General features: G+C 36.7%; 1 protein-coding gene across 1 annotated transcript in view; it reads right to left on the minus strand.

The window, feature by feature from the left end:
• The window catches only part of BTBD10 (BTB domain containing 10), a 93,709-nt gene that overhangs the window by 5,374 nt on the left and 72,214 nt on the right, over positions 1-16,121 (minus strand). Inside the window, exons 7-8 of the mRNA XM_003781114.3 lie at positions 11,402-11,599; positions 8,432-8,542 (exon numbers count right to left, since the gene is read on the minus strand). Coding sequence (XP_003781162.1) covers positions 8,432-8,542; positions 11,402-11,599 — 309 coding nt within the window. The remainder of the gene's footprint in view (positions 1-8,431; positions 8,543-11,401; positions 11,600-16,121) is intronic.

Consider the following 16,121-nt stretch of genomic DNA (forward strand, 5'->3'; position numbering starts at 1 on the left):
AGTTCATCTTTGAAGGTGTGATAGAATTCTGGTGTGAAGCCATCTGATTCCAGGCTTTTTGTTATTGTTGTTGTTGAAATCTTTTTTTATTGTTTCTTCAACTCAGTGCTTGATATTGATCTGTTCAAGAGATCTACTTCTTCCTGGTTAAGTCTAGGGAGATGGTGTGATACCAGGGAATGGTCCATTTCTTCTACATTGTCAAATTTCTGGGCAGGGAGTTTTTTGTAGTAGTCAGAAATAATCTCTTGTATCTCTGTATCAGTTGTTACTTCCCCCTTTTCATTTCTGATTGGCATTATTAAAGATTTTAAATCTTCTGTATTAGTCAGAAATAATCTCTTGTATCTCTGTATCAGTTGTTACTTCCCCCTTTTCATTTCTGATTGACATTATTAAAGATTTTAAATCTTCTGTATTAGTCAGAAATAATCTCTTGTATCTCTGTATCAGTTGTTACTTCCCCCTTTTCATTTCTGATTGACATTATTAAAGATTTTAAATCTTCTGTATTAGTCAGAAATAATCTCTTGTATCTCTGTATCAGTTGTTACTTCCCCCTTTTCATTTCTGATTAGCATTATTAAAGATTTTAAATCTTCTGTATTAGTCAGAAATAATCTCTTGTATCTCTGTATCAGTTGTTACTTCCCCCTTTTCATTTCTGATTGACATTATTAAAGACTTTACTTTCCTATTTCTAGTTAACCTGGCCAATGGTTTACCAATTTATCTTTTCAAAAACCAACTTTTTGTTTCATTAATTTTCTGAATGATTCTTTTGTTTTCAATTTCATTTATTTCTGATTTAATTTTGGTTGTTTCTTTTCTTCTGCTAGGCTTGGGACTGGATTGCTCTTCCTTCTCCATTTCTTTAAGATGATTCATTAGATTGCTGATGTTCTCTCTGTTTTTCAGATATAGGCATCTAATGTGATAAATTTCCCTCTTAGGACTGATTTTGCAGCATCCCATAGGTTTTGGTAGCTTATGTCTTTGTTATTGTTATGTTCAAGGAAATTCATGATTTCTTCTTTACCTCTTTCTTGACCCAACTGTCATTCAGAATAAAGTTTAGTTCCCACACCTTTCTGTGGAGATAAAAATTTTTTTTTGGAGTTGAACTCCACCTTTATTGGTTTGTGGTCTAAGAAGATACAAGGTATGATTGCAATTCTTTTGCTTTTGTTGAGGTTTGTGTCCCAGGATATGATCTATTTTAGAGAATGTTCCATGGGCCAATGAGAAGAATGTATATGCCTTAGCTTTGGGATAGTGTGTTCTATATATGTCTATTAAGCACAGTTTTTCTAGAGTCATATTTAAATCCCTAGTATCTTTAGTTTCTGTTTAGAGATCTGTCCAGCTCTGTAAGAGAAGTGTTAAAGTCCCCTACTATTATGGTGTTATAGGATATCATATTGCTTAGACCAATTAAGGTCTGTTTGATAAATCTGGGAGCATTTAAGTTGGCTGCATAAATATTTAGAATTGAAATTTGCTCTTGTTGTACTGTTCCCTTGACCAATATGAAGTGTCCATCTTTGTCTTTTTTGACTTTAGTTGCTTTAAATCCCCTTGTATCTGAAAATCAGATTGCAATCCCTCCTTTTTTCTAATTTCCATTTGCCTGAAATACTATTTTCTATCCCTTCACTCTGAGTCTTACTTTGTCCTTCAAGGTTAGGTGTGTTTCCCGTAGAAGCATATGGATGGCTTATGCTTTTTTATCCAATTGGTCCGCCTGTGCCTCTTCAGTGGGGAATTCAAGCCATTAACATTTAATGAGAGAATTGATAAGTGTGGTGGATTTTTATTCATTTTATTTTGTGAAAGTCCATTGCTTAGTTTTATCTTTTCTGTCATTGTGGGAGCTAATTTTGTCCTTTGGTTTCTGGGAGTTTAGTTTGCAGGTGGTCAATTGTGACTGTTAATGTGGAAAATAGGTCTTATGTTTTCCTGCAGAGTTGGTCTTATTGTGGCAAACTTCTTCCATGTTTGTATATCTGTAAAAGATATGATTTCTCCATTCATTTTAAGGCTTAGCTTAGCAGGATATAGAAATCTGGGTTGAAAATTCTTTTGTTTAAGAAGGTTAAATGTAGATGACCATTCTCTTCTGGTTTGAAAAGTTTCATTTGAGAAGTCTGCTGTCACCCTGATAGCTCTGCCCCCATAGGTCAACTGGCACTTATTACTGGCTGCTTGCAGAATTTTCTCTTTTGTCTTAACTTTGGACAAGTTCATGACAACGTGTCTTGGAGAAGCTCTGTTTGAGTTAGATGATCTGGAGTTCAATATCCCCCTGAAAGGAGTGTGTCAGAATCACTGGTGATACTTGGGAAATTTTCATTTATGATATCCTCTAGTAGGGCTTCTATTCCTCTGAGGTGTTCTTTCCCTTCTGGGATACCTATGATTTGTATGTTTGAATGCTTCATGAAGTCCCATAATTCTCTCAGTAAACATTCTGCTTTCCCTCTCTTCTTTTCTGCCTCTTTAACTGTTTGTTAGGTCTAAAGCTTTATCCTCAAGCTCTTGAGCTATCCTCTTCCTTAACCTCTGCTATATCCTTTCTATATTCTTTATATCCTTCATGCCTTATTTGGTTCTGTTTTTAGATTTCTTTTTGGTTATTTTTTACTTTCTCAGCAATCTCCTTCATTGTTTTTACCATCCATATTTTAAATTCCCTTTCTATTGGCCGAGCATGATGGCTCATGCCTGTAATCCTAGCACTCTGGGAAGCTGAGCAGGTGGATTGCTTGAGCTCAGAAGTTTGAAACCACCCTGTATGAGAGTTGGACCCTGTCTCTAAAAAAAAAAAAAAAAAGCTGGGTGTTGTGGTGTGGCAAGTACCTGTAGTCCCAGCAACTCAGGAGGTTGAGGCAAAGGAATCACTTGAGCCCAAGAGTTTGAAGTTGCTGTGAGCTATGACACTATGGCACTCCACCATGGGTGACAAAGTAAGACTATGTCTTAAAAAAAAAAAAAAAAACTCTATCATTTATAACATTTCTTTATAGGTGGAATCCTCTGCAGCAGGACCCCTTGGGGTGGAAGGTTGCTCTGTTCTGGTTTTTCATGTTGCCATGATTTTTCTGTTGGTTCTTCACGAGGAGTGACTTTTTCTTTCTTTCTTTTTTTTTTTTTGTTTGTTTTTTGGAGTTGTCGTTGTTTAGCTGGCCTGGGCCGGCTTTGAACCTGCTACCTTTGGCGATTGTGGCTGGCACTGTAACCCCTGTGCTATGGGCCCCAAGCCCCGATGAGTGACTTTTTCTTGTCTGCTTCCTTTCCCTACTTTTTCCTTTCACTTCTTCTTCCTCTTTAAGTTATCTTGTCTCTGTCCTTAGGTGTTGAAGTGTTCTTTTGGTATAAGACCAAAAGGAAGTAAAGAATGAAAGCAAGAAGGGAGAAAAGATAGAAATAGAAGAATGAAAAAGGAAAGGGGAGGGTAAAAGGAAAGACTGACAAAAAGAAGAAAAGAGCAGAAAGAGATACAGAAGTAACAGTGGTATTCAGCAGGGTGCTTTGACCCACACCCATAATTCCCAGTCTCTGGGAGGCTAAGTTGGGTGGGTCCCTTGATGTCAGGAGCTCCTTACCAGCCTGAGCAGAAATAAGACCCCACCTCCACCAAATAAAGAAGAAAACAAAAACAAAAACCAGCAATTTGCCATAGTGGGAACCTACCACTAACATGCTTCCAAAGGCCCAAGCTAGAAGGACTCCCTATACCAGGGGATCAAACTTTTCTTGAACCACCCCAATGCTGTGGGACCCCAGCCCAAGCCTCAAAGTGAGGCTAGGTCCCATAAATGGAATACAGATTAACAAAGAATAAAACAGATTAGAAAAAGAAGAGAAACAATAAAAGTACATAAAGGTAATTCAAAATAAAATTATATAAATGTAAAAAGGGAGAGTGTATTTTAGTTGTCATTTGAGAAATTTATGAGGGAAAGATAAGAAAAGTAGAAAAATCTTTACAGAAAGAGAAAGAAAAAGAGAAATGGAAAGGAAAGAAAGAACATATCAGGTAGGAAAACTATGGAAAAAATGGAGCCCTTGTTATTAAAGTAAAAATGGAAAAATAAAAATACTACAAAACAAACAAATAATCGAAAAACTATAAGGGATAAAATTGGAAAAAAGAATAACAGAAGCAGAAAAACTAGCAAAAAATGGCGCCCTTACTATTGAAGAAGGAAACAATGAATAATTGTAATTTTAAAAAAAGGAAGAAAAAGAAAAATTTGGGGTGAAAAGTTCAAAAAAATTTTTTATAAAAGGAAAATATATATATATGTGTGTATATTGCCATAGATTGCCTAGGCAACAGATGATGTTCTGGGGTATGAGATGCTAATCACTAGGATGATACAGCTGTATACGATGGGGACTGGAAGGCTCTATCTTGCTGAAGAGACCTGGTCCTGTCTTCCTGATTTATTTGCCCTCAATCCCCACAGGGTTGGAAGCCTAAAGCTCTTGTCAGCCTGCCTGATATACTCCTGGACCTTTCCAAACCAAGCAGTGGCTTTTCCAGGAAAGCATGTGTTGTTCAAGTCTCCTCATGGGTGGCTGCTAAGCTTTCCAGATGCACCAGAATTAGCCTTGCACTAAGACCCTATGGGCTGACCCTGTAAGGCAGTTCTCCCACAATGGCTGCTCCTGGTTACAGCTGAATGAGAGCTCCTACTCTGCCCAGTGGCTCAGTCCCAACCTCTGGGCACTGTTCCAGATCACTTGCTTGCTTGCCCAAGTTCTCCTAGGGTAACTCCACCAAATGCCCATGTCCACAAAAAAAAAGGCTACAGGGTAGGTCCTCTCTGTCTGAAAACTGACAAACAAGCTGGCCTCTGCCAGTGTGCAAGTATTCACCCTCTGTTTAGCTCCCAAACTCCCTCTTGGGTCCTGGAGTCTCCTGCTGCCTCCCTATGCCACTGAACTGACTATTTCTGGGCAGGGCTCCCCAGCCAGAGGTGGCTGGAGTTCTTTCTCTCCATCTCACCACACGGCTGCAAAAGAATTGTCTCTAGTCCACCATCTTGCTCTGCCCCTCAACTGTACTTCTTTTAAGGGACTTGGGATTGGGAGGGCAGGGGTGTAGAAAAGAGTGGGACATTTGGGAAGGAGGTAACAAAATGGCCAACATGGAAATCTTAATTTTTTCTTTGATCCCAGAAAAATTTTAACATTCTTGGGCTCAAGCGATTCCCCTGCCTCAGCCTCCCAAGTATCTGGGACTACAGGCACGCGCCACAACGCCCAGCCATTATTTTTATTGCAGTTGTTGTTTAGCTGGCCCAGGCCAGGATTGAATCTGCCAGCCTGGGTGTATGTGGCCGGCACCCTACCCACTGAGCTACGGGCGCCACCAGATTGTGACTATTCTTTTTATTTTTTTTTTCAAGAGGAAAAAATTATACCCTTAATGAGAAAATATGGCTGTTGATCCACACATTAGTTGGAGAAAGCAAAGAATGCTTTAACATTTGGTTAGTTATTCTCTTGCCAAACTCAAGGCCAATTTACCTAAGTTCATAGTACTGCCTCTTTTAAAATTTGAAGAATTTTTCTAATGTTGTGTACTGCCTCTTTTAAAAATTTTCCACTTAATATACTGTTTTAAATCCACTCACAGACTAAAATCAGAAAGACCTGAATTCAAGTACCAGCTCTGCTACTTATTCTCAATGAAGCTTTAGTAAATTATTTAACTTCTGAGTGGTGCCCGTGGCTCAAAGGAGTAGGGCACCAGCCCCATATGCCGGAGGTGGTGGGTTCAAACTCAGCCCTGGCCAAAAAACAAAAAAACTGCAAAAGAAAAAAAATTATTTAACTTCTTAAGCTTCAGTTTCTTCCTCTTAAAAATAGAGATATGCTGGATAACCAAAAAGCCTCATTTGATAGGGGAAAGCTCTATTTCACAAAATACCACCAGCTGATAAATGTAAAAGGAATGATAAAATTAGAAAATGACCATTTTCTGATCCCTAATGAAATTACTGATTCAAGCAAAAAAATCAACTAGTATTTAAAACCTTTAAATAATGATTAATGGGGAGCTGTATATTCTTATGGTAAAAAATAATACGACACAAAGAAATAGCTTAATCTTAACATGGAGGGATCAGACTGTCACCCACTTTATTAGTACATATTTAAATTAAGCCTTTGAATCTAAACTGAAGGATACCATAAGGAAATGACAGAGCAAATCCAGAAGTGGGACTGTCTATGGGATAATTGGCCCAGAATCATCAATGGGACAGGGTCACAAATAAACATCTACTATTATAGATCGAAATATCTGACATAATAAGCAGTTATAAGGTATGAGAAAGGACTGAATCCTGATTTAGTAAGACCAGCTATAAAGGACACTTCTGGGGAGCGCTGGGAAATTTTAATGTGGATTGATATTAAGGAATTATTCTTAATTTTCTTTGGTGTGATAAAATGTTTCTAGAGATGTATATTAAAATATTTAGAGGTGAAGTATCATGATATACATAAGCATATATATGTATGACTATTTTAAATGATTTTTAATGGGGTTAATAGTAAGGAGTACTTGCCACTAGGTACTTATGATTATATGAAATTCATTTAAAAGTTTAGCGCGATGCTTAAAGCACTGTTATTATTCCTATGACAGAGAACAAAGTCCTCAGTTTCAGTAACTCAGTTACATGTAGCCTTTCTATAAATCATGTATTCAATGTTTGAGAAAATCCCCTGTACCCATGTTAGGTATGCAATATGCAATTTGTCCTCTCTCAAGAAGCTCATAGTTCATGACTGAACAAAGAATTATACAGCAAATAGTTCTAAGGAGCAATTTCACAGAGGTTCCAAGGCTTTAGAGGGTTTGAAGGACATAGAGTAGTAGTCATGTAGACAAAGAGAAAGTAGGGTGGGAAGGATATAATTGCTAACAAATTGGTCATCACAACCATCCTCTAAGACATACAGAGGACTACACCCACTATAAAGATAAAAAACTGGCACTCAGAAAGGCTGAGAGATTCACATTAAGACAATTAATTGGCCAGTACACTTATTTACTTATTTTTTTGAGACAGAGTCTCATTTTGTCACCCTCAATACAGTGCCATGGCATCCTAGCTCATAGCAACCTCAAACTCTTAGGCACAAGTGATCCTCTTGCCTCAGCTGCCTAGGTAGCTGAGATTATAGGCACCCACCACAACACCCGGCTATTTTTTTTTTTTCAGAGACAGGGTTTTGTTCTTGCTTAGGCTGGTCTCAAACTCCTGAGCTCAAGAAACCCACCCACCTTGGCCTCATACATAACTAGGATCACAGGCTTCAGCAACGGTGCCGGGCCCAGTACACTTATTAACATGGCCTATAAGACCCTGTATCTTCTGACCCTACTTTACCTCTACTACCAACTTTCATACCAACTATACCTCTTCAAGTCTCCTCCTCACTTATGCCAGCTGTATTTACTGTTTTCTTTACCTCCAATACACTAATCTCATTCCTACCTCAATACTTTACACTTGTTTTCTCTTCCTAGACTCATCCTTGTCATTAGGCCTCAACTCCACTGTCTCTTCTTCAGAGGCCTTCCTCATGCTTCCATTCTAACGTAGGTTCCAGTTGCGTTCTAACTCTGAGACCAAGCTGCTAAATCCCACTGTTCATAAAATGCACCCAATGGTGGTTCACATGTCAGCAATTCCACTGCTCTCTAAGCCCAAAATCTCCCTTTCCTTTGCCGAAATCCAGTTTCTGGTTATTCTTCTCACATCTCAGCAGCCTATTACTATGATTTCCAACAGCCCAACCAGGCCACTGATCTGAACTATTATCTTCATTATCACCATCACAAACACATATCATGAATTTACCACATACCAGACACTGTTTTAAGTGTTTTTCATGTATTAAATCATTCTAGTGTCACAATAACCTTATTAAGTATTTATTAAAGCTCCCATATGAGTTAAAGAAACTGAAGCACAGAGTTTTTAAGTATCTTGACCAAGGTCATTTAGCAAGGAAGACACAGGATTTGAATACAAGCAATCTGGCTTCAGAGCCTTTACTCTTTATATTATGCCATGACATGCCAAGAAAGATATTTTGTTCTTAATAAGGGTATTTTAAAATAAAAGCAGCATCTGTTGAGGCATATGGAAAAATTCATTTAAATCATAAAGTAAAAACCTATCTAAAAATGTATGCATTTTAAATAAGACAAAAGTTTTGTAATTTGTATTTAACTTGAAAATAAGCTAACTTTAAGATAGTAGTAAGCTACTAATACTGCTTCTATATGAATTTTCAAAAAGTAGTTATGTCAGAGTTTTTCTCAAAGTATTCAAACTATAAATAGGATCCAACTGATTTTAAACTTTGTTTTTTCAAAAGCATATTAATTAAAATGTCTTACCTTCTATTCCCAATCTAATCTTCTTAAGACCCCTCTCCTTTAAAACTGATTTGGCCACATCTCTGTTTTCAATGTATTTGAAAAATCTATATAATTTTGTGCTATAAATAACTGGAAACAAAACACAAAAATAATTTTTGTATTAAAATCAAAGTACTTAGAGATAAATTTACATTTAACTTGATTAAAGAAACCTAACAACCCTAAAAGCCTAAATAATGGATGCAGTAATGCCAAAGGATGACTAGCCAACATGACAGAACAATATTCAGTATAGTTAATGTAGAAGCAAATGTCTACTTAAATGGAAACAAGAAAAGCTTTGACAACTAATCAGGTAACCCAATCCACAGGAAGAATCTATGGAGAAAAACACATCATATATATACTTATCAAAATGGGATCTGCCCCAAGTTTCAAAAATGATGTCACTATCACATCATTATTGAGTGGGCAAAATAAAGGACTTTGCTAAAATGCCTACAAGGCCTAGTCAAGAAGGGGAAAAACTGCCTTGTCAACAAGTAAAAAACAGATAACATTTTACATTTCATGGATTGAGCAACTATTAATAATTTCCCAAAAGACAAAGACCCTCCCCACAAATTGATTTCCATTCAGGCGAACAGCCCCATTTAATACTGATGTTAAAAATGGCAGATTCGAGCAAGTTCTGCCTAGGTTAGTCTGTTTAGAGCAAACTGGCTTTGCAAAGGACAGACATTCCACTGACAACATGTCGAGTCTTCCAAATGTGCTGGGAACTTCAGGGAGTTAGACTGATGGACATTCCTCGCCTTCTCTCTTTCAGGTGGAGTTATCTCCCTTAAAAGGTGAACTGCAAAGGTTTTTTCAAAAAAAGAAAAACACACTCACAAACCAAACATGCTGGTTTAAGAGTCAATAAAAGGAAAATACTTATACAAATTCTACTCATGGGGTAAATCTGTTATTATTAATACATCTTTAAGATTGCTGGTATTTTTTGACATCTCAGAAAGGAAAGTGTCTGTTAGAAAAATCAGGCTGGAAAGACTATTGCTATCTCTTCAAATAAATATTCTTTAGGTTGGAACATATTGGCATAAAATGAAACATATTTAGACAAATTAATTAAAAATTAAGTAAATAAGTACTTTAAAGCTTCAAAGCTTAAGATAAAAATATAAGAAAACAAGAAAAAATTGAAATGAGAAATTCAACAATGGAAAACAAAAAGGCAGGCTTATCATAATTCCTTTTTCATTATGTCATTTCTGTGTTCTATGGTTGGCTCTTCTTTCTTGGAGTCAAACCTTTTGAAAAATAAATTATAAGGGTATTCATTCCTTTTTCTTTACAAAAAATAATTTACTACACTTCTTTTGATTTTTGGTAATCCTTCATTTTTCTTGTGTTTTGTTCAACTTTTTATTCCACATATTATTATAGAAAACCATTGTCAGCAAAGAGCCTAGGACGGAGGAAAGAGCAACACAAATGGCTATTACTGTAACTATCCATAAAAGACTCACAACACTCATTTAAATACATCATGAAAAAGAAATATCTCAACATAAATGCTGTAAAGTGCTATCATAATTTATATTAAGATAATCTTCTGAAAAATCTACTTTAGAAGTCAGAAAGAATATAATTTGTTTTGTTTTTCGAAAGAATATGTAAGATGGAAAATTCAGAGAGTAAACAGTTTGGGTACTTTCTATATTTCTTTCTTTTTTTTTTGGTCAAGACAGAGTTCTACCCTATGTCCTGAGCAGAGTGCAATAGTGTTGTCACTGCAGCCTCAGACTTGGCTGTGGGTATCTGCTGGGATTATAGGCACTCGCTGCGGCACCCAGTTGGGTTTTTCAATTTTTTTCATGAGTTGGGGTTTCATTCTCGCTCAGACAAGCCTCAAACTCCTGAGCTCAAGCAATCCTCCTGCCTCAGCCTCCCAAAGTGCTGGGATTACTTGCATAAGCCACCGCACCTGGCTATATATTCTTATACTTTTTCCTTAAACACTAATCTTTAACAAGTCAACAGACCAGAGTATAGAACAAGATGCTAGGCTATTTTACTCAGTTCCTTGAGCCATTATTTCAATTACTGTTCTCACTCTATGAAACTGGTTTAAAAAAAAAAAACTAATACAAGTTCATCAAGAAAAATAATGTAAGACAGATTCTCTAACCAAAAAAAAAAAAAAAAAAGACATTAGTGAGAAAAGTTTAGAAATGGAATAAAAAATAGTCATTGTGCTCAGGATATGCTGTTTTAGTCAGAAATACCTAAAAAACTGCAGTTCCACAAAGTTTTATGAAGGGACACTGTATCCTCCAGGAACATACACCCTGTTTAAAAAAACACCAGAAAGGACAGTGTCTGTCTTATAATTGCATTTAGAAAAATCAAGCTGAAAAGGCTATCTCTATCTTCTCAAATGAATCTTCTTTGGGTTGGAATATCTTGGCAAAAAATGAAATATATTTAGACAAATTAAGTAAAAATTAAAGTTAACCTCAAAATCAATGAATTCAAACTTCTATATTAATACAAAAGACAACAACTCTTCTGTTAAAAAGGAAAAAAAAGCTATTTTTATAATCTACACCAGGACCTACTTCTCCAGGATGCTTCTTAATACAAGGAAAAAAATCTATCAAGATCCAGACAGTCAATAAATGCAAACCACTTCTGTGTATGGTATGGGTAGAGCACACCATTTGTGTACAGGGCAAGACAGTAAATACTTTGGGCTTTGCAAGCCATGCAGTCTCTGTTGCAACTACTCAACTCTGCCACTGTAGCATGAAAGCAGCCGTAGACGATACATAAAATTTTATTTATAAAAACAGGCCCCAGGCTAGCTTTGACCCATAGGCTATAGTTTGCTGATCCCTGGTGTACAGTAAGAGTTCTTTCTTTACAAAAGCAAGAGATAATCTGGGATGATTCCGGTACAAGTAGACAAGTCACAATACTTACTTTGTGAATATTCTTCTCCCATCTGTGGTGGATATTCTTCATCCCAATCAACCACATCATCATCTGTAAGCACCACTATATGGCATTCTCGTTCCCCACTCTGGGCACTAGCTACCATGAGAGGGAGGATCATTTCTTCCAGATAAAATTCAAATTGTCTACGAGCACCATCATTCGATAACTCATGCATTAGGGCACCTGAAATGAAACCCACAAAAGTATCTTGATTTTTTTGAATGGCAGATAAACAAAAGAAAAGCAGAAGCAAAGCACAAATAAAACACCAAATTAATTCAGCCTCTATATTGGGACCTTATAGTTAATTTGCTGGTTATTATTTAGTTACCAAACTTTTGCAAGGAGTTCTTATAGAATTGTAGAATCTTACAGCAAGAAGAGCCAATTAAAGAACATCCAACACAAGCTTCCTCATTTTACACATCATGAAGTAATTTACCTAAGGTTACAAATGAATTTGCAAAATCAGAATTGAAACCTCATCCTTAACCCAAGATATACTTTTCACTATATCAAATTATCTTCCATAAGCATATACAATTAGGTATGTCTTAAAGTATATGAAAGATACTTTTCAGATCATTCATATGAACTGAAATAGTTCTCCTATTCCACTCCCACATGTTCTCTTTCTCAGAAAGTTATTCACAAGCCACATAATACTTCACTGTAAGAAAAGAAGTGACATGAGATACGTCAAAGGATTTGGAATAAAGCAGGCAAAAGGCCAAGCAAAATACAACATGATACAGGAAAAACTGGAATTTCATAGAAGACTTCACCCTAGAAGTGAGAGGGCTAAAAAATAGACTTTACTCTCCTTAAGTCAGACATAGCAACTACAAGTTCCTAAATACATGGTCATAAACTCACCTGCACTAACATAATCACTTTTCTTTTATTCTTACTTTAATAGCAATGTCCTATCTCCTACCTAAAGCTACACCATTTCGGGGCTAATGCTATTTCATCAGCCTGGCAGGAGAAGCTAAAGCAACTGTGTACATGAGTATCTGAAAAAATTGCAAGGTTAAAGAAGGACACTAGAACTCAAATCTATAGTCTCCCAAGGCAAGGCATTCCTTTCCTACAAATTGTATCTATAAATATATTCAGTAGCAATAATTCATGATAATACTAATTAACATTATAATAATTAAATGAACCCCTTAAATTAATAATCTATTTATTATTACCCTTGTATTACTTACCCATGTCTCTCTCTAAATAGGCTATTTCCCATTATTATTTGTATTATTTATTTTTCACCAGTGGGGCCCATTGTTATTTTTAAAAATTCCCTTTATGGCTGGGCACAGTGGCTCATTCCTATAATCTTAGCACTCTGAGAGACTGAGGGGTGGACTGCTCAAGCTCAGGAGTTCGAGACCAGCCTAAGTAAGAGCAAGACTCTGTCTCTACTAAAAATAGAAAAACTAGCTGGGCATTGTGGTAAGCGCCTGTAGTCCTAGCTACTCCAGAAGCTGAGGCAAGAGAATCACTTGAGCCCAAGAGTTTGAGGTTGCTGTGAGTTACGATGCCACAGCGTTTACTCAGGATGACAGAGTGAGACTCTGTCAAAAAAAAAAAAAAAATCCTTTTATAATCAAATTTCTCTAGGTGTGTCTTACCAAATTCTCTTTCTCCTAACTTCTGAATCCTTTTTTTTTTTTTAAGTCCAAACCCAAAGGCCATACATGCTCATGTGTATACACAGGCACGTATATTTTTCTTTCTTGAGACTGGGTCTCACTCAATTGACCATGCTGTAACGCAGTGGTGAATCATAGATTACTGCAACCTCAAACTCCTGGGCACAGGCAATTCTCCTGACTCAACCTCCTAGGTAGCTAGAACTGTAGGCGCATGCTACCATGCCCAGCTTGAACTAATTCTCATCAGTGTTCTATTCTCACTATTCTACAAAACTGCTCTTATTGTGGTCTCCAAAGAGGCTTTGTATTGTTAAAGACAACAAACATCTTTTGCTCTCACTCCTATTTGACCTCTAGGTCGACTCTCTCACACTGAATACTCCCTACTCCCTCTTTCTTGAAACATACCTTATCCCTAAGAAGCACTGATATAATTATCCTGGGTTTTTGTTGTTGTTGCTGTTGTTTGTTTGTTTCAGTTTTGTTTTTTCTCATTTCTGGCCATTCTTCCTTAGCAACTTTTCCAATTCTTTTCTTCTCTATCTGTTCATTAAATACTACATATTGATATTTCAAGACAATTTTAAGTTCTTTTTTTCTTGAACCCTATATGAGAATTACCGAATTTATTTCTACTGTCTTCTATATTTGTGATGCATTATATTCAACTGCCTTCTGGAAAATTCTACTTAGATACTACCTCACAGGCATTTCAAACTCAATATATCTAAAATTGAACTTATCATCTCTGTTTCTGCAGTATTTTCCAAATAGGTAAAAAAAAGTTCTCAGAACCATCTCAGAATAGTGCTAGGCATACAAGAGGTACTTAGTCAAATAATTAAATAAATCCTTGATTCCTCCTTCACCTTCTAATTTAAGTCATTCCCCAAGTCTTCTTAAACATATCTTAAATTGTGTCATTTTCTTCTTCTGGCAGCCAATATTTTCCAAAGATGGTTGCAAAATCTCCTATGTCACAGACTTTTCCACAAGGTGACCTTGACATTTCTCAGCCCTTTAATCAGAATGGTCATAAAGACTTGCTTGTAACCAGGGAGGATGGTGGATAGTGCATCACTTCACAGGCCTCTCCAAAGTCTTTGAGTTATCCCAGTCCAGGAACCAAACATGTGAATAAAGCCTCCAGTCTTGAGTTACCCTAGCTCTTTAGTTCCTTACAGATGAGGCTCCAGACATGATGAAGCAACCCTAAGCCACCTCTGTTGTGTCCTGTGTGAATTCATGACCCACAAATCAGTGACAGTAATAAAATGGGCATAGTTCGCGCTAAGTTTGGTATGGTTTGTTACACAGTAATAGTTAACCACATATATTCCATCCCTGCCCCCAACATGGTCCAAGCCATCATTAACTATGATCCAAGCTACTGCAAAAGCCTTCTAATTACATTCCCCCCAACATTCACTTTTGCCCTCTGTAATCTATTTTCCCCAGAGCAGCCAAAGCTAATTATCTCTGCTAGTCTAAACCTCCCATGACTTGTACTATTCTTAAAATAAAAATCTGAAATGCAAAACTTGGTCCATAAAGCCCTATCATATGAAAAAGGAGGTTATAGATCAGTGTGTACAATGAATCCTTTAAAATTGTTTTTCTTTAAATATTATCCATATATTGATGGCTCCCTAGGCCACATTTCTCTCCTGAACTTTAGACATGAATAACCAATGTACCATGCAAGATTTCTACTTGGATATCTAATAGATATTTCAAACTTAACATGTCCAAACTTAAGCTTCTAAATTTGTGCTTCCCATGAAATGTCTCCCTATCAAAATTTCACATTTCCAGTTAAAAATTCTCTTTTTTAATTCCCACCCCATAATTGAATCAACAACACAATTATAAGTGGGACTTTACCTAACAAATGCAATCCATGTAACCTGGTTCAAAAAACTAAAACGAAAGAAAGAAAAGAAAAAAAGAAAGAAAAAAAGAAAGAAAAAAATTTTTAAGAATTCTATTATGTAATATATCTAAAATCTGACAACTTCTCACTACTTCCACTCTGATCCAAGCTACTACCATCTCTCTTACCTAGATTTTGGCAATAGCTTCCTATTTCGATCTCTTTGATTCTATACCGCAACCTCTTTTGGTCCATTTCTAAAATAACAGCAGAAAGTGTTTTTTTTTTTTTTTGAGACAGGGTCTTACTTTGTCACCCTGGATAAAGTGCTATGGCATCATAGCTTACAGCAACTTCAAACTCCTGGGCTCAAGCAATCCTCTTGCCTCAGCCTCCTGAGTAGCTGGAACTACCGCTGTTGCCCCAATGCCTGGCTTTTTTTATTTTATTTTTTAGTAGAGATAAGGTCTTGCTGTTGCTCAGGCTGGTCTTGAACTCCTGAACTCAAGCAATCTACCTGCCCCGGCCTCCCAGAATGCTAGGATTTCAGGCGTGAGCCACTATGCCCAGCCAGAAAATGATTCTTGTAAACTCTAGGTCAGATTAGGATTACAGCACTGAACAACTAACTCTACATTGGATTCTGTGTGAAAAGAAATGTAATAGTATCACATGACAGCCTTACAGATTACATCACTTACTTGTTCAAAACCCTCCAAACGCTTCTGATCTCACCCAGGAGTACAAGCCAGAAGATAAAGGTCCTACATGACCTAGGTCCTCTTTACTTCTCTCCACTTCTCTAACCTCTACTGACATTTTCAAACACTCCACTCCAACTATACTGGCCCCTCTGCTATTTTCAAACATGCAGGCAAGCTCCTTTAACATGTGCACTCACTGTTAACCTCTGCTTAAAATTTGCTTAAATTCTTCTCTGCAATGAAGGCTTCTCTATGTATTCTATGTCCCTTTTCCTTTTTCCTCCTCAGTGTTTACCATGATCTAACAGACTATGTGTCATTTGTTTACCTTGGTTGTTGTCTGTTTTCCCCAATAGAGTGTAAGTTCCATCAGAATAGAAAATTTTGCTTGGTTTATTCATGCTGAATCCCCCAAACTTATAACAATATTTAGTACAGAGTCAGTCATTAAATATTTGTTCAATTAATAA

Source organism: Otolemur garnettii, unplaced genomic scaffold (genome assembly GCF_000181295.1).
Source record: "Otolemur garnettii isolate 467f Iridium unplaced genomic scaffold, OtoGar3 scaffold00001, whole genome shotgun sequence".
NCBI lineage: Eukaryota > Metazoa > Chordata > Mammalia > Primates > Galagidae > Otolemur > Otolemur garnettii.